Source organism: Penicillium expansum, assembly GCF_000769745.1.
Source record: "Penicillium expansum strain MD-8 chromosome Unknown contig353, whole genome shotgun sequence".
Taxonomy (NCBI): domain Eukaryota; kingdom Fungi; phylum Ascomycota; class Eurotiomycetes; order Eurotiales; family Aspergillaceae; genus Penicillium; species Penicillium expansum.
In genome coordinates, this window is record NW_015971214.1 from 253,681 (window position 1) to 271,137 (window position 17,457).

At 49.3% G+C, this 17,457-nt stretch overlaps 9 protein-coding genes across 9 annotated transcripts; 6 read left to right on the top strand and 3 right to left on the bottom strand.

Annotated features, from left to right (window-relative positions):
• Positions 1–372: 372 nt before the first annotated feature.
• Positions 373–786, top strand: PEX2_099910 (uncharacterized protein; the record flags this gene model as incomplete). Its single annotated transcript, XM_016747261.1, has 3 exons — positions 373–472; positions 526–670; positions 738–786. 3 exons carry the CDS (start codon positions 373–375, stop codon positions 784–786), a joined length of 294 nt encoding a protein of 97 aa, XP_016601959.1.
• A 1,446-nt stretch (positions 787–2,232) lies between these two features.
• PEX2_099920 (acid phosphatase PHOa) lies at positions 2,233–3,732 on the top strand (the record flags this gene model as incomplete). The annotated part of the gene is made up of 3 exons (XM_016747262.1): positions 2,233–2,418; positions 2,483–2,544; positions 2,601–3,732. 3 exons carry the CDS (start codon positions 2,233–2,235, stop codon positions 3,730–3,732), a joined length of 1,380 nt encoding a protein of 459 aa, XP_016601960.1.
• Positions 3,733–4,374: 642 nt separating this feature from the next.
• Positions 4,375–5,945, top strand: PEX2_099930 (pex2/pex10/pex12 family protein; the record flags this gene model as incomplete). The annotated part of the gene is made up of 3 exons (XM_016747263.1): positions 4,375–4,683; positions 4,753–5,016; positions 5,073–5,945. 3 exons carry the CDS (start codon positions 4,375–4,377, stop codon positions 5,943–5,945), a joined length of 1,446 nt encoding a protein of 481 aa, XP_016601961.1.
• Positions 5,946–6,205: 260 nt separating this feature from the next.
• On the bottom strand, positions 6,206–6,745 carry PEX2_099940 (anthrone oxygenase family protein; the record flags this gene model as incomplete). Its single annotated transcript, XM_016747264.1, has 1 exon — positions 6,206–6,745. The coding sequence occupies one exon, from the start codon at positions 6,743–6,745 to the stop codon at positions 6,206–6,208; it is 540 nt and encodes a 179-aa protein (XP_016601962.1).
• A 564-nt stretch (positions 6,746–7,309) lies between these two features.
• ilv3B (putative mitochondrial dihydroxy acid dehydratase) lies at positions 7,310–9,240 on the top strand (the record flags this gene model as incomplete). Its single annotated transcript, XM_016747265.1, has 3 exons — positions 7,310–7,468; positions 7,517–7,730; positions 7,787–9,240. 3 exons carry the CDS (start codon positions 7,310–7,312, stop codon positions 9,238–9,240), a joined length of 1,827 nt encoding a protein of 608 aa, XP_016601963.1.
• A 719-nt stretch (positions 9,241–9,959) lies between these two features.
• Positions 9,960–12,227, top strand: PEX2_099960 (RNA 5'-triphosphatase domain-containing protein; the record flags this gene model as incomplete). The annotated part of the gene is made up of 2 exons (XM_016747266.1): positions 9,960–10,416; positions 10,468–12,227. The coding sequence occupies 2 exons, from the start codon at positions 9,960–9,962 to the stop codon at positions 12,225–12,227; spliced, it is 2,217 nt and encodes a 738-aa protein (XP_016601964.1).
• A 454-nt stretch (positions 12,228–12,681) lies between these two features.
• On the top strand, positions 12,682–13,613 carry PEX2_099970 (40S ribosomal protein eS19; the record flags this gene model as incomplete). The annotated part of the gene is made up of 3 exons (XM_016747267.1): positions 12,682–12,711; positions 13,129–13,253; positions 13,319–13,613. The coding sequence occupies 3 exons, from the start codon at positions 12,682–12,684 to the stop codon at positions 13,611–13,613; spliced, it is 450 nt and encodes a 149-aa protein (XP_016601965.1).
• A 691-nt stretch (positions 13,614–14,304) lies between these two features.
• Positions 14,305–14,948, bottom strand: PEX2_099980 (uncharacterized protein; the record flags this gene model as incomplete). Its single annotated transcript, XM_016747268.1, has 3 exons — positions 14,305–14,334; positions 14,397–14,626; positions 14,768–14,948. The coding sequence occupies 3 exons, from the start codon at positions 14,946–14,948 to the stop codon at positions 14,305–14,307; spliced, it is 441 nt and encodes a 146-aa protein (XP_016601966.1).
• Positions 14,949–15,599: 651 nt separating this feature from the next.
• On the bottom strand, positions 15,600–17,087 carry PEX2_099990 (uncharacterized protein; the record flags this gene model as incomplete). The annotated part of the gene is made up of 2 exons (XM_016747269.1): positions 15,600–16,998; positions 17,050–17,087. 2 exons carry the CDS (start codon positions 17,085–17,087, stop codon positions 15,600–15,602), a joined length of 1,437 nt encoding a protein of 478 aa, XP_016601967.1.
• Between the last annotated feature and the right edge of the window lie 370 nt (positions 17,088–17,457).

Below are 17,457 nucleotides of genomic sequence, written 5' to 3' on the forward strand. Positions count from 1 at the left end.
GTCCCGATTCAGATCTGCTGTCAGCTAGGGCTGAGGTTTCCCCTCAGTGGAGACAATGAAGTCCAGCCTCAACTAGCTTGCTCAAGGTGTTATCAAACTGGTATCGACAACTTCCCAGGTTGTTTTCGAGCAAAAATATTTCGATTGACCTACAATGCTACTCACATTCCTCCACTCGTGACATACCTATGATGTAGCATGATGCAACTTCTTTTTCTAACCTAAAGTGAAGTAGGTATGATGTGGATGCGGCGATATATATAAAGTGCAATCCAGTTCAATGGACATCAATCTCTAACCTCAAATTCAATATAAGCCCCCACTCATCAAGTTATCTACATCTTCTACAACGTATTAAAATCCTCAAACAACATGCCTACCACCGAAGAATTGAAGCATGTGGGCTTCAACGCCGAGAGGGACCTCAACTCCCATCAGGCCAAGCAGGGTCGCAGAAAGAAGAGTGACTCAAGTACGTGGAGAAGTTGGTCTTCATCGATGTCATTTATCTAATAATCATTCCAGCTATCGAGTCTGGTGTTGACGAGATGGTCGACCGGCGATTCTCTCAGCCTACGAGTGTGAAGTACGGCCCTGGCTCAACTGCCTCTGCCAGCGACCACCGTGTGATACCCGATGAGGAGGGTGGCGTTCGCGATGACCGCAACAGGTACGCTACACGCCGCTTGTCCGTGAACTATCAATCGTTCACATTATTAATATTCCTTCCCTTCTAGACTCGCTAGGGCAAGTCAGTTTGAGGGCCCTGGCGGCCCAAGAGACTGATATCTAGATTTAGACCGAAACCCGTGGTGATCAGGATATGAAGCCTAGTAGAATTGCCCAGTAAAAATATATACTACAAATGATACCTGATGATCTGTACGATAATTGTATTTCCATCATTTAATATTTTAGACTCGACCTCGCATAGTAATGAGCCTCCCCAACGTTACCTTCCCGACTAGGACAATGGATACATTTCGGACCCCACACGTGTAACCTCATCTAGACAGATAGCACCCGTGGACAACAACCCTGGAAGCTTTGCGCTCCCACGTGATTGCGTTTGTGAAATTGACAGGATGAAGAAGAATTTTCAATCGAATCCGTTTATTTGCTCAACGGCAATTCTCCGGAGGTCATTGTATGGGCCTTTCTCAAAATGGTCAAGTGCTAGCTTTACTTGTACTCCCCGACAAGGTACTCAGGTGAGGAACTGCCCTGGTAGGCAATGCCAAGGTGTCTCCTGATATTTCGCCCAGCCCTATAGTATGTACTCTTAGGGTATACGTACATTGTACATATGAATACGGAGTACGGAGTACATGGATACCTGCTACATGCACCTACATAAAAAGATTCCCCCGCCACCGCGAGGTCGTTTAGTGCTCGCCCATTAGTAATACCTTTTTGATCACTGGGTGAAACCCAGCACGCCCCCAAGTAAAGCTCAGTGATTTGTCTGGGCACCGCGGGGCAATCCCCACTCACTAAGCGTTAGGCTAAGCAATCAAGTCAGCTTATCTCAAGAAATTCACCACCTGGGCACGCTAGTGCCCTATAAGTCCCCACTTCGGTTGGCTCTGTCTCACTAATAAAAATTACAAGAAATCAGGTGCATGGGTACATTTGATAGGTCTATACTATATGCTCTATGTGCGTAGGTATACCTAGGTTCATAGCGGATTATCTTTTTCAAGCCGAAAGCTCTACGAGGAGGGAAAGAGGAGGGAGCTTGGCAGGGCCGGGTCCCGGACTCCGGGGCCGTTGCCATGGATCAACTAAATCGGCTAAGCATTCGCCTCCAGGCTTGATCTTCACGTGGGGCCCTCATTTGGAACTTTGGAACTTCTTGACCAATCAGAGGGCTCCGTTCCTCCATGTGCCCGCATCGTACAACAGCTGCTCCAGGGCTCCTCATCTGAACTTCAACTCAACATCAGGTACCGGGTGCGAAGTACCTATATGGTACTTAAAATAAAGCTGCTAAGGATATAGTAACTTGAGTACCGGTCAGGTATACATTCCTCTAGAGTTTATCTCCAATGTAAGATGCACGTGTAGCGACCCCCTTGTCTTCCAAACTTCCAAACTTCCATACATATTCTGGCATTCCGACCTCTCTCGACGATCTTTTCTTCTTTCTCACCATCCTCCTTCTGCTCAGTTTGCCTCGCTCTCATCTCAGCTACATCAATCTTTTATTGATTTTCTGCGAGATCCATCAGAATGAAGGCTGTTATCGCTGTCGTGATGGGAGCGGCTGCTCTGGCAACCGCTCAGACAGCTACTACCTCGGAGCCCGCTGTCGCGGATATTCGTGCGGCTGCCGCAACTACCAAGCCGGAGGTTACCACCTCCGATGTCAAGGGCTTGGCTTTTGACCGTTTTTACCAAGTCTGGCTGGAGAACATTGTACGTGACAAACTCCCAAAACTTTCCTGGAGTCTCCGAGACACCATTACTAACGGGCTCATAGGATTACAGCAATGCCGCCTCCGATGCCAACATGCAGTGGCTTGCTTCTCAGGGTATCCTGCTGTAGGTTTCCAATAACCCGAGTGATGTATGAGAGGACCCATTCTGATGCTCTTTAGGAACAACTTCTATGCTGTCACCCATCCTTCCGAGCCCAACTACTGCGCTGCCGCTGGCGGTGACACGTTTGGAATGGATAACGACGACTTCAATCAGATCCCTGGAAACGTTTCCACCATCGCTGATCTGCTTGACACCAAGAGCGTCTCGTGGGGTGAATACCAGGAGCACATTCCCTATGCCGGTTTCCAGGGCTACAACTATTCTAACCAGGAAACTTACGCCAATGATTACGTTCGGAAGCACAATCCATTGGTGCTTTATGACTCCGTTGTGACCAACAACACTCGTGCACGTCACATCAAGAGCTTTGATGACTTTGAAGATGATCTCCAGAACAAGAAGCTTCCTCAGTGGGCGTTCATTACTCCTAACATGACCAACGATGCGCATGACACCAACATCACGTTCGCTGCCAAGTGGGAGCGTTCTTGGGTGTCCAAATTGCTCGATAACGAGTACTTCATGAACAACACTCTCCTCCTTCTGACCTTCGATGAGGACAAGACCTACACAAACGACAACCGTATCTTCAGCATTCTCGTTGGTGGTGCCGTTCCTCAACACCTCAAGGGTACCAAGGACGATACCTTCTACACTCACTACTCCAGCATTGCCAGTGTCTCCGCCAACTGGGGTCTTCCTTCCCTGGGCCGCTGGGATTGCGGTGCCAACCTCTTCGAGATTGTCGCCAACAAGACTGGTTACGTCAACTACGAGGTCGACAAGACCTACCTTACGCTTAACCAGACCTACCCTGGTCCCATGTCGATTGGCGACCCAACCATTGGCAATACCTCCACCTTCATTGCCGAGTGGCCGGTTCCCATCACTGACAGCAATGAGAAGTGTTCCGCTGGCCACGGTATCCTCGATATCGTCAAGAAGACCTATGGACACCTGAACTCGACCTACGACACCAAGCCCTACCCCTGGGAGGCCAAGACTCACTACAATGACAAGGTCACCGCCACGCGCGCATCAAACGCGACCACAAGCAAGACAAACTCTACTGCAGTGAGCTCTAGCAGCACCAGCACTGGTGTTTCTGGCGCTGGTGTTTCTGCCACTGCTCCCATGACTACTGTCGTGCTCGGAGCTCTGTTGGCCGTCGCTGCCTACTCCCTCTGATTAAGCTGTTCTTCGTCCATTCTTACTAGTCTGCCGGGTGTGGCTGTGATCCTATGACTCTTTATGATCCTGAAACTTGCAGGCGCGGCAGCGGTTAACTGGGAAGGAATGATTTCTCCAAATTTCGGAGATGTAAATCACAAACAGAACTCTCTATCTTGAGGCCAATATCTTAATCTTTACCTATGAAATCAAATGCGTTACCATTCTAATATGCTATTCTCTTTAAAAGACAGCTAGAAGTAAGTACAAAAATACCTAATGTGGTATTTGTATCGGCCTAGTCATGGATCTGAGAACGTACGATCACAAGGATAGTCGGCCGCGTTTGCGGCCTTATGTCTTTTTGGGAGTCCTTTTATATGTATATTTTGCTTGCCTTCTTCAGCTTCATATATATACGGCAGAAGAAGGCGGAGAAAGGCTTAATTTGTGAAATGAACTTTTCCATGTGTGAAGTATATCGCAAAAGAAAACAAGAGCGGAGGTGGCATTGAAATCAAAGTCACGTGAGTTACCTCGGCTCTTCCGTCTGGGGAACCGAGCGCGGTCGATGAGCAACTCCGGGACCCATTTCCCCGTGCTCTCACGAATCCCCAACCCGCTCCCTCCCATCCTCTACAAACACGCCATGATTTCACGATGAGTTCAACAAACTTCGCCGCCGCACAAGAACGGGTTCTTGAACGTCGTCGCCAGCGTGAGGCCGAAGCGCGCGCCCGTCATGCAACACAGCAGCGGGCCGCTCCGATCAGCCCGGCCACCGTCCAGCGTCTGCCATATCCATTGAATCGATTACCCAGCTCGGGGTGGAGGATATGGAATTCTATCAAGGGCCGGGATGGTACGCGCCCCGCATTTCGAGTGGGCCAGGTGGATGCTGAATTGTTGGATGAGGAGCTGCTTGGTCTGATGAAGGGTCAGGTCGGGGATGCTCTCAAATACTTTGGGGTATGTCTGAATGCTTGACGAATGAATCTCTGAAGTGTTGTGATAAAGGGTGGCTGACAATTACAATAGCCTCAAATGCGCGAAGATTGGTCACATGAGATTCTATTCGCATTACGGGCTATCCTCTTTAAACTATCAATATGGGATCACAATGCATCGTATGGTGCAGCGCTACAAGGCCTCAAATACACCGATAGTCGAAGCAAAGGACCTGTTTACTCTTCTCCAACAAAATGGCAGAAGAGTATTTATGGCTTATTGACGGTTGGAGGGCGATACGCTTGGGACAAATGGGAGAGCTGGCTGGTCAATCAAGAAGGTGGCTATGACGAGGTAAGTTCGACACATTACTTTTTGTTGACAATGTTTGACTAACGGTCATTATAAAGCCATCACAGGACATCCGAATGTTGTCGCGACTAACGGACATGCTCTCGACATCACACTCGATTGCCGCCTTCGTCTCTTTCCTGGTGTTCCTAGTGAATGGCCGATACCGTACCCTAGTCGATCGCATCCTTCGCATCCGCCTTACTCCTCCGTCCGCACAGGCTAGCCGGGAAGTATCCTTTGAGTATCTAAACCGCCAACTAGTCTGGCATGCGTTTACCGAATTTCTTCTATTCCTCCTTCCTCTTGTTGGAATTGGTCGCTGGCGACGATGGATCGCCCGTGCATGGCATAAGATGATCAATTCTATCCGGTCAAGCGGGGATGATGACGAGGATTCCGAAAAACAAGGGGAGCTGGCCTTCCTCCCAGAGCGAACCTGTGCTATCTGCTACCGCGATCAAAACCCTACCACAACAACAGAAAGTGATGCCATGGCGGCCTCTGCGTCAGGGGGTATTGTGGGATCAGCACAAACCGATATCACAAACCCGTATGAGACTGTGCCTTGCGGTTGTATCTATTGTTTCGTCTGTATTGTGCAGAAAATCGAAGCAGAAGAAGGACAGGGATGGTCTTGCCTCCGGTGTGGTGAAATTGTTAAGAAGTGCCAGCCTTGGAATGGCGATGTTCTAGAAGAGGCACGGTCGCAGCCTGGAACTGGGAAGATTGTTGGCTTTGCCATTGACGGTGAACAGGATGACGAGACCCGCGGGACAGATCATCACCAAGCGGACTCATCGGACAAATCCAGCCCGTTGCAGGAGATCAGCGCTGATGAAGCCCTGCAGCATTCAGAGCAATGGTCGACCATTGAGAAAGAGTCTACGGAGGACGATGGCGCAAGAGATACGATCGAAAATGGGAAATAAAGCCTGTTTCAACATGACAGTAACTCGAAGGCATGCGTTTCACACTCCGGATGCTCTCGAGGGCATATACTGGCCTTCTCTCCTCCGACTTGTTATAAATATACAATTACCTGGGTATTCGCAGTACATATGCAACTTGCAAACCTGATAGAAATTTGACGATACCCCTACTTGAAGATTGAAGTTTCCTTTCACATAATCATACAGGACTAATTTCACAAACAGCGGAGTCATACTGTCACAACTTTTAGCATTCCTGTTTAAGGAATTATCCAGCTGGAGACAGCAGCATAGAACCCAATTCCAGCCCCAACAAGTGGAAGCGCAGATCTGATCAAATTCAGCTTTGACCAATGCTGCAAAAGTCCAAGCACCTCACTATCCTCCCTAGCCCGCTTCGCCTTCTCCTGCGGACTAACCACCATACTCTCAGTACCCTCGGCGCCAGCTGCATCATCGCGCCTTGCATGAGCCTTCAGTTTGGCATTCGTATCCTTCATAACCGTAATCGTAAAAGGTGCAATGCTCATCGTAACCCCAACTGCAAGCAGATAGGTTGTGGACCAGCTAGACCCAAAGATATCCGGGGCAGGGGTAGGAGAGTCCCGCAATGCCCAAAGCGCATAAAGGTTTGCCAGTGAAGATACTGCGGATATGCCGGGGAAAATCTTGCTGCCACGATCATACAGATCAAGCCACTGGTGTGTCAAGTGGGCGGTCGAGGTTCCTGGGGTGTCTTGGAATGGCAGTGTCGCGCCAGGTGGGCGACGGGCTGGAAGTATGATATTTGGAACACTCATTATTGACAATGCAGCAATGCCGCCTTATATACTGTGAGTGTCTGGTCATCTGTTGTGTAGGTAATGATACTTACTTGCTGCCACTGCACAGCCAAGCGTCCCTATTGCCTGGGCGATTCTCACGTCGGTGGCCATTATTATATGGCTAATTTGATATCTAATATCCGGATTGCGATGGAATAATTGCAATGAAACAGAGCGAAAAGTGCTGAATATTGCTTTTATAGAATATGTATGACGTCAGTGCCCATGGATGACGCGGTGACTCTCTCCCCTTGTTGCACTACATTTTAAATAGAGTAAACATAGTACATAACTCCTACTTTAAATATTTATATGTAGACTCATAATGTCATATACATACAATCTTATATGTAGATCGTAAGACTAGGCCCAACTCCGATCTGCTCATCAATCGGCCGCATCTGACTGGACAATGAACGTGGGGTCCCGGGGTCGGACATCCCTGCGAAGACAAGCTCCCGAGGTTGTGTGGGCTATAATTTTAGTCAATTGCCTCGACAATTCTTTTTTGTTTGTTTTTGTTCTATCTCACAGATCATAATGGATTCTTCAAATTCAACCGTACCTGGCACTCTCAGCGAGGCCAAATACATCAACTTCCCTTCTTTGCCCACAAATGCGAAGCACCCGGATGGCTCCCCCGCACTCAATCGTCACTCCCACACTATCACCAAAGGCCATGATTTCCCCGGTGCGCGGGTAAGTCGGTAATGAGAACACCATGAATTCCATTACTAACCGCTGTAGGCTATGCTCTATGCCGCTGGTGTCCCAGACAAGGAAGCGATGGCCAAGAGCCCCCATGTCGGTATTGCCTCAGTATGGTGGGAAGGAAACCCGTGCAATATGCACTTGATGGACTTAGCCAAGACTGTCAAGAAGTCAGTTCTGGAGCAGGGAATGCTTGGGTGGCAGTACAACACGATTGGTGTTTCTGATGCAATTACTATGGGCAGTGAAGGTTGGTTTGACCGTCGATTCCCACCGCTAGGAAACGAAATAGCTAACCCATTCTAGGAATGAGATTCTCTCTTCAGACCCGAGAGGTCATTGCCGATAGTGTCGAGACCGTAACCTGTGCCCAATACCACGATGCCTGCATTGCTATTCCGGGCTGCGACAAGAACATGCCTGGTGTCGTAATGGGCATGGCTCGCCATAACCGCCCCTCAATTATGATCTACGGTGGAACTATTGGAATCGGCTACTCCGAGCACTTGCGGAAACCCATCAATGTCTCAACATGCTTTGAGGCTGCGGGTGCCTACGCCTACGGTACCCTGCGCCAGCCCGACGACGGCGGTGACCAAACCAAGACCCAGGATGAGATCATGGATGACTTGGAACGGCATGCTTGCCCTGGCGCAGGCGCCTGCGGTGGTATGTTCACAGCGAACACCATGGCCACTGCTATTGAGTCAATGGGTCTGTCGCTACCCGGCTCATCGTCCACGCCTGCTGAATCGCCATCCAAGATGCGTGAGTGTGTTCGTGCTGCGGATGCTATCAAGGTTTGCCTGGAGAAGAACATTAAGCCACGGGACCTACTAACCAAGCGGTCCTTTGAAAATGCTCTTGTCATGACTATGGCGCTGGGCGGTAGCACCAACGGTGTTCTCCACTTCCTGGCCATGGCTCGGACGGCTGGTGTCGACCTGACGCTAGATGACATTCAGCGAGTCAGCAACAAGATCCCATTCATTGCCAACCTCTCACCCAGTGGCAAGTACTATATGGCCGATCTGTATGAAATCGGAGGTGTCCCATCTGTCCAGAAGCTGCTTATCGCAGCCGGTCTGCTTGATGGAGATATCCCCACAGTGACTGGCAAGACGCTAGCCGAAAATGTCGCCTCGTTCCCATCCCTGACCGAGGGCCAGGATCTGATTCGCCCATTGGACAACCCAATCAAGGCGAGCGGCCACCTGCAGATCTTACGTGGCAACCTTGCACCAGGCGGTTCCGTTGCCAAGATTACCGGCAAGGAAGGGCTCCGCTTTGTTGGCAAAGCCCGTGTCTTCGATAAGGAGCACCGCCTCAACGATGCCCTGAACGAAGGCCGCATCCCGCGCGGCGAGAACCTCGTGATCATCGTGCGTTACGAGGGCCCCAAAGGCGGGCCCGGAATGCCGGAACAGCTGAAAGCCAGTGCGGCACTGATGGGAGCTAAATTGACCAACGTGGCCCTTATTACTGACGGACGGTATTCGGGTGCCAGCCACGGTTTCATTGTTGGTCACATTGTGCCCGAAGCTGCCGTGGGTGGTCCAATTGCACTTGTCCGCGATGGGGATGTCGTCACCATCGACGCTGAGACCAACTCGCTTTCAATGGATGTCTCGGATGAGGAACTTCAGGAGAGACGGCGCCAGTGGACCCCTCCTTCACCGCAAATCACTCGCGGTGTGTTGGCCAAGTACGCACGATTGGTCAGTGATGCATCACAGGGAGCCATGACAGATCTGTTTTAATGAATCATTATGATATGCCCCCTGAGTGTAAATGTATACGGAGTAGCATATTTCGAGGCAGTTGAAATGATGTTATGATCTACCGTGTTCTACTCCGTACCGTGTTCTAGAAAAGGGATAAACATTCGATTTTGATATGATCTTCGTGGTCCCACTTGAAATTGGCCAGTAGTAAGTGAGAAGCTACCCATGCTGGCTCCGGGGGTACTATGAAATGGAGCCCAATACTGACATTTTGGGAACCACACGGAATAGTGTACATAGTACATCGCAGGAGGCAATAAGAGAGCAAGGGATATACATAGAAAAAAAGAAGATTAAATCATGCTCAACCTTGGAATTCATGCCTAAATAGGATACAAAGGATCTTAAAATTTCAAAAGGTACTTGTCCTCCCATAGTAAATGCCATAATCAAGCAAGTTCCTTCCCAAATTTGCAAGAATTCCAAGGTTGAAGTGGACCAATGGAAGACGATGACTCACCCCCACGCCGCTCCTCCCGAGGCTGTGAGTGGCCGAAGGTGAACTTTCTGTGCTTTTTTGTACTTTTTCTTATCCTCACAACTCATTCCAACGTTGTCGATCTTGCTTTCCTTATTGGTCTCAGGGCTATTCGACCTACATCCAAAGAGCATCGGGAGCGCCATCGCGTGATTTTTGGCGGAATCACTATCGGGGGGCCCTGAAAGCGCCCAGAACGCCCCTCCGGTACTTAATCATGGGGTCCGACGCTATCTCCGCCCTATACGACTCTTTAACGTCCCAGTCCAAACCATCAAGTGTCGCGCCTGTCCTGCGATTCTTTCACTCGGTGTGCGCGGCCGCCCAAAACGCTTCTTTCCCCTCCGTCGCCAGCTTTTTCCGCGGCCTCTACCGCAATGATAATGTGAACTGGGGTCAGGTTGTGTTCTTAACTACCTGTGTGATCGCCATGACTGGATGTGGATTGTTGTCATCGCTGGTGAAGCGCAAGCGGTCGGGGTCGAAGACCTCTCGTGCGCAACGTCCCGCCGCTCGCAAGAGCTCGACTAAATCTTCGAAGACTCTGAGCTCCTCGGAGGAGGACGATTATGAAGATGAAGACTACGATAGCAACGCATCGTTGCGACATGGAACCAATCCCAACTACAAGGCGAAAGAATGGCCGTCGGACACTCAGCAGCAAAGCTCTGATGGTGGGTGAATAACTCATATTTCACTTGGGGCTTCTATTAACACTCCCGCAGCATATGAAACCGACCCGGGAATTCTCAGGAAATTCACCACATACAACTCCTACACTACCTCGGTGGCCACCTATCCCTCCATTCGCACCTTCTACAGCCCACATCCACACCTAGCTCGACTCCCGACCAAACCAACTCCTGTCCCACTGGTCGTGGTTGTTCATGGGCTAGGCGGGTCACTTGCACAATTCCACCACCTCCTGACCAGTCTGTCTAATGTCGCTTCATGCTTTGGTATTGATTTGCCCGGGTGTGGACTGTCCAAGTTTGCGCCTACGGATTGGAATGCATACACTGTGGAGGCTCTGTCTGAACTATTGGCTGAAGCCATTGATCAGCACCGGGACCGGGAGTCTGGCCAGGAAGTCATTCTAGTGGGACACAGTCTCGGATGTTCCTTGTCTGCCCTCTTGGCATCATCGACGTCGTCTATTGGTGCAAAATTGAAAGAGCACATAATCGGCCTTGTTGCTGTGTGCCCTCGAGCCGACCCTCCATCTGCGGAAGATACTACCAAGTTTCGCCGAGCGCTCTATGTTCCTAGCCTCATTTTCGATCTTTGGCGTCGCTGGGACAGACGTGGAGGCGAACAAAGTGCTAGTGTTATGCGGATGGTCGGCGTCGCTGCCGACGTGGAAACACGACATCTCCAGGTGCGCTTCAACAAGCAAAGTCGGACGCCTGTTTGGCGACGCATGGCGTGGGGCACACTTCCCACCTACAATAATGATGGCCACCCGATTGGCGGACTCCCTGGTCAACAGGTCTGGGCGGGAGTTCGCATGCCAGTTCTGTTAGTCGCGGGAGAGACGGATGCTGTGACCAAACCGGTGGAGGTGCAGAAGCTTTTGAAATTCTTCGGTGATGCTTCATCCCATACCACGATTGACACCAGCGATAGCAGCATCATCCCAGACGCTTCGCGAGTCCATGACCAAATGCCAACTCCAGTCGGCAATCACGTCGACGAGAACGTGTTTGGTGTGCAGGTCTCCGAAAAGTATTTGGAGGTTGGCCAGCGGAAGCGAGTGGTCAAATCGGCAATTTTGCCAGCGCCCGCATCTCATGCACTGCTCTACGACCGGGCGACCTATCGCACCCTTGCAGGGATTATCCAGGATTTCCTCTCGTCAAATGTGGACAAGCGTCTCGGTCTCGGCTGGCAATTGCAGCACATGAACACATCTGGAAAGTGGGATGTCAAGAACCTCGCGAAATGGAAGAAGGTTGCCCCAGTCTCGGAACGAATTGCCAACACATTTGCAGCGCTGAAGATGTTGCGCGAGGTTGACGAGGAACACAACCCGGCGACTTTCTCCGCAAAGTACCATGGCCGCATTCACGCTGTCATAGACATCAGTCATGAAAGTCCAGTTTACAACCCGGCCGAACTAGAGAAGGGCGGGGTTCACTACTACAAGCACCCGACTATATCCAAGATTCCTCCAACTCCGGACGAGACACGCGACTTTATCGCTCTGGTCAATAGCATCCAAAAGGATATTGATGAGAAGATGGAGCAGCGCACGGAGGAAGAGAAGCTTCTGCCACGTCCAGTGGTCGGAGTTCACTGCCACTATGGCTACAACCGTACCGGGTTCATGATCGCTTGCTATTTGATCGAGCATCTTGGTTTTGGTGTGCAAGATGCCATTGACGAGTTCAACCGGTGCCGACCTCCTGGCATCCGTCATGGTCATTTCATTGACACGCTGTTTGTGAGGTATTGCGTTGGACTGAAGAGAGCACCCACACTGTAATTGGTAATGATTCTGGCGTTTGAAACTGGGGGGAAGACTATGGATCAAGGCATTAGGAAACGGGGTACATTTTTAATTGTTTAAAGTAACGAATAATGACAACTGCCATGAGATAGATTTTAATTGGTGTATAATTAGGACATGAGAAAATGAGCTCTTCACATAATCTTTCATTCGATTGTATTGTCCGATAATTAATGCCTGGAATATCAGGCATCAAGCGGTGTGATTTGGAGCCTGAGCCATTAGGCACAAGTTGGGCCACATCACATGACCCAGCTTAGGGTACGGCTAACCCAAAATGGACAAGCGAACGGCACACAGACCCAACCCGCCCAGAGTTGTGTGTGTCTTGAAATTTTGAGCGACTCTTCGACTTCGACCTGCCCACCTCGACGCCCAACGCCTCTCTCTCTCTAATCCCTACCCTTCGACCCCTCGACAAGTCGCCAAAATGGGTGGTGTTACCGTTCGCGATGTGGACGTAAGTGTCCTGCTCGACTTTTAGGTGATCGGTCAGCTCTGGTTTGCGTGATGTGGACGGTTCGTTTCTGGATGCACGGATACCACAACATCGGTCGGATCATATCGCCAAGATGGAAATGCTTCGGATTACGCACGCAATAGGCGAATGGTTTCATTGCCATGAAGAATATGTCGAATATTGAAGGATGTGCATGCATGTTTTGAGGGGCCGAATCTTTAGTAGATCCGTCTATCTGTCGGTATTCTCTCTAGAATACTTGACACCACGACTGCATGCTAGCGCAAAACTCCACACGACGAATGATGAACTGCATCCAGAAACGAATCCGACGCATCTGCAAATCCACAGACTTTTGACCGATCCACGCATACCTTGATGAGCCATAACTAACATATAACTTTTTCTCCCACACAGGCGCAGAAGTTCATCTCTGCCTACTCTGCTTTCCTGAAGCGTCAGGGAAAGCTCCCCATCCCCGGATGGGTTGACACTGTCAAGACCTCTGCTTCCAACGAGCTTCCTCCCCAGGATGCTGACTGGTACGACCGCATCAAATATCAAGCCACCAAAATTCGAACAAACAATTGACATTCTTACTTTTAAGGTTCTACGTCCGCGCCGCCGCCTGTGCCCGTCACATCTACATGCGCAAGACCGTCGGTGTCGGCCGTCTTCGCAAGGTCCACGGTTCCACCAAGAACCGTGGTTCCCGCCCCGCCCACCACGTCGATGCCTCCGGCTCCGTCGACCGCAAGGCCCTCCAGGCTCTTGAGAAGATCGGTGTCCTCGAGACCGATGAGGACAAGGGTGGCCGCCGCATCACCCAGAGCGGTCAGCGTGATTTGGACCGTATCGCCAAGACCACCGTCGATGAGGAGGAGGAGTCTGATGAGGAATAAACGTATCGCAACGATGGGCTTTTAATAGTTCGGGGATAAGTCGTTTGTTTTTGTGGTTTTGTCTTCGCTACGGCGGCAGGATATTGGAAATGACGGCACAAAAATAAAAATTCGGAGCTTGCGGTCCCGTGCGCGACTTTACGTTTGTTTCTTTTTTCTTGTTCCACTCCATATTTTTTTTTCTGACGACCAGACGGGGCTACTAGCGGAGAGAGATATGGGCGGTGCAGAGTGCATGAGGATGAGGCATCATTATCCGGAGACTTGAACGAGAGAAGAGAGCGGACGAGACGTTCTACACAATCCTTCCCCTCTCTCTCTTGTCGAGGGGAGGGGATCTTTTTTCCCCGACATGTTTTTTATGATCTCCCTCACCTCTTTGACCCCGATCAACCCTACGGCGTCTTTGTCCCTTTTTTCTCTCGTGGTCTCCTGGAAATAAAGAGCATGTCTAAACACTTCAAAACTGTTCCGTCCTCTCTCTCTCTCTCTGTGTGTTGTAGATGTAGATGTAGACGTCTGGTATCGTTTAGCTACCAGCAGATCCTCAGCTTACACATGATATAGATCGACATTCTCCAAAAGTCAAATCAATTGATATCCAATCATTGTTATTGAATTTATGCAACTCTTGTTCTTATATGTATGTATGTACAAGACAAGTCCAAGTTGGCTCACATTCTAATATATTTCATTTCTTTCCGGACTGAGCCGCGGTATCCTAAAAAAAACAATTAATCAGCACCACAAACAACACCGTACAGTCAGCAACGATATACTCACCAAGTAAACCTGATAAAACTGCATCTTGATCTCCTCATCACCCTTCTGGGGCGCGAACACAACCCGTCCAGCCCAAGGCACATAAACGTCATTATCGGGGTTAGCCTTGAGTCTATAGTTCACGCCACCATACAGCATGAGCTCATCGTCGCCGCCGAAATAGACCTGCGTCGGGGTGTGTCGGCGTGAAGCAACGTGTGTCCAAAGACCTTGGCGGAGGGGGAGAATTTCTATTACGGGATTGGCTTTATTAGCTAGAGTACAACCATTGGCCAGTGCAGATGTATATTCTGCGTCGAAATAAAAATCGGGATCTGGATCGGCTATCTAGCTTCGCCTAAGTTGAGGGCGGGGATCGGATAGCACCATACCGCTTGCGCCCTTGGCCTCCTTAGGTCCCATGATGAGTGTTGCATCTTCGGTGAAGCTCTGGACGTATTTCTCGTGCAGGGACTCGGTGTCGCTGGTGCGGTAGAAGTCTTCCATGAATGCGACGAGCGCGGCGCCGCGGGGTGGTGCGCGGGTAGTGTCGTAGGCAATTTGGTAAGACATTCTGGTTTTGTGACTTAAAGAGAATAATTTGCAAGTTAAAAAAGAATAATGAGAAGATCCCGAGTTCTTGCAGGACATGTCTATTTCATCAAGAGGGGAAACATCGGAAGGGGCGCATCCGATCTTATCGAGGACCATATAGCGAGGTTTTTCTTCCTACCTTTTTATACAGAGCAATCCGCATGATATTAGACTTATACAAAGACTAGATACTAATCCATATGAGGTCCTGCACGATCTGAAAAAGCACACGGCCTACATAGTCCTCGAAGTCGTAGGTTGCACTTCGGAATAGCATCGGAAGTGGACATCCCCACAAATATTAGCCCTGACAGTCAGCCCTTTGGAGATTTGTATACTATAATTGTCTCAGTAAGTTCAAGGCAAGTCCTTCTTGCATTGAGAGATTCGCTATATATACAACATAAATGTCCCATCAGGTACAATGCTTATACTTCGACAATTTTGCCTGATATATTGATTCTCTTCCTAAATAATATCGCAATACAAGAGCTTTATCGAGGGAGGTTGGCAAAAAACACTGAAATTTCCTAGCTAATAAGAGAGAGAGGGAAGAGAGAGAAAGGGAGCATACAGGCCTTCTCCACCTGTATCTCCGTGACAAATGCATACATCCTTTTTCCTAGCAGATCACACGTCGCGTGGAATAGGTCTCTCCTGGGGACAGTGTTCCCCCATATAATCTTTGACAAGCATTTGACGATAGGGGGTCCTTTTGTAGATATAGCCTCCCCCATGATCCACTTCCAACCTCCGTTCCATCACCCGTGCGATAGCGCCCTCTCCATCATCGCGTGCCTCCCACCATCGCCAATCCTCTCCAGGATGGTATTGTCTGCGGAATCTAGTATGACCAAAGTCGATCATAGTCAATTTAAACTTGTATTCGGACTCCAGCTTGTTGGCTGGATCAGGTTGCACGATAAAGCACCTTACATCAGTATCGTCATTGAGGATTCTATGGCTCATGATATCGTTGACGATCTCGACGGCTTTGTCAATTATGGGCTGCCATTCTTTTCTGGGGGCATGTTCGGCAATGTCAGGAAGGGGGAATCCTTCGATATATTCCATGAGAATCCCAGGATGTTCGAAATACCGGCTGATGGGCTGATCTTGGGTGTATTCCGGCCCCAGAATCTTGGTATGTGCGAAAATTCGGGGGATGTGAATTCCCTGCAGATCTTTCATCGTTTCATATGCTTCGGTCTCTGATTCGTACCGGAACTGCTTGAAGAAACAGAAATCTAGCTCACTGCCTAAGTAATCCCATTCTTCTTCTGCTGCTTCTTCAGATTCCCCTGCATCCTCAACCGCTGCATCGAGATTGCTGGGCTGTTGTTCCTCAGTTGTCACATAGGTATTCGTAGAATTGTTTCCATTGGCTTCATCATTTCTGTTGATCCCTTGGGGTTTTATATCAATGGCCTTTTGGTGTCTCCAGGGAAGTACTGCGGTGACTCCAGTGTGAAAAAAGCGAATGGCGCACAGCAGACCACGGAAAGCCATCTTATATGCGTGGAAGAGAGGAGAGAGAAGATTGATAGATAGCATGGAAAGCTTGAAGAGGGTGCCTTTGGAGTTGGCATCGTCATTATCGTTGGTGTGGCCATTTTCATTGGCGCCTTCCTGCTCACAGGTGTTCTGTGGGTGCTGTTCCTCGCCGGTACCTTCCTCGATGATCGTTGGCATGAAATCATGATCTTCTTCTCTTTCTTTTATGCAAAACTTTTCATGTTCAATCGCAAACTTCAGTCCTTCATCTGAGCAAAGATACTTATAAAGGTCTCTTTCAATTTCTGGGGTCCAAGGATCTGCTTTGCAGAAAGTTCGTTGTTCTATTGAAAACCGTCGATCATAAACCTTCAGGACCACATTTCCCTCAATGCCTAGGGCAGAAAGGTCGGAATCAAACGAGAGGACCATAGCACATGAATTGGTCCAGGGTTCAAAGGTTTTAACGATTGTGGCTTGAACCGGGCGACCCTCCAGCTGCAGCGTGATCTTGTTGCCGACTACATATGGGCACCTGAAACTTTTAAAAAATATTCAAAAGCTGCAAAATATAATAATCACTTACTCAGTCACTTTGTCTATCATCTTGGCGTCTTCTTCCATCATAGCATAAAGAATTTGTGAAGCCTTACAAAGGTGGAACTAGGCGTGAAATAGAACAGAAGTGAAACGATTGAAAACAACTGGAATGAGGGCAAACATAAAGTACAAATATTGGGCAATACAAAGAGCCAAAAAGATGCCAAAAATAGAGGGGCAAAGCGCAAGAAGAGAGAGAGAGAGAAAAGTTGGAAGAAAAGGAAAGGTTTCTTTCATGCGGAATGCCGTGCCAACTGTCAGTCTAGTGACATATCCCCATGCATGGCGCCGAGAATAATAAACGAATCTTTGAATTAAGAGTTATACGTTAGTACTTCATCGTTGGTTTTATTTGTCCGTCGGGCTTTCTAGCTCGAGGAGAAAATGGGGGGGG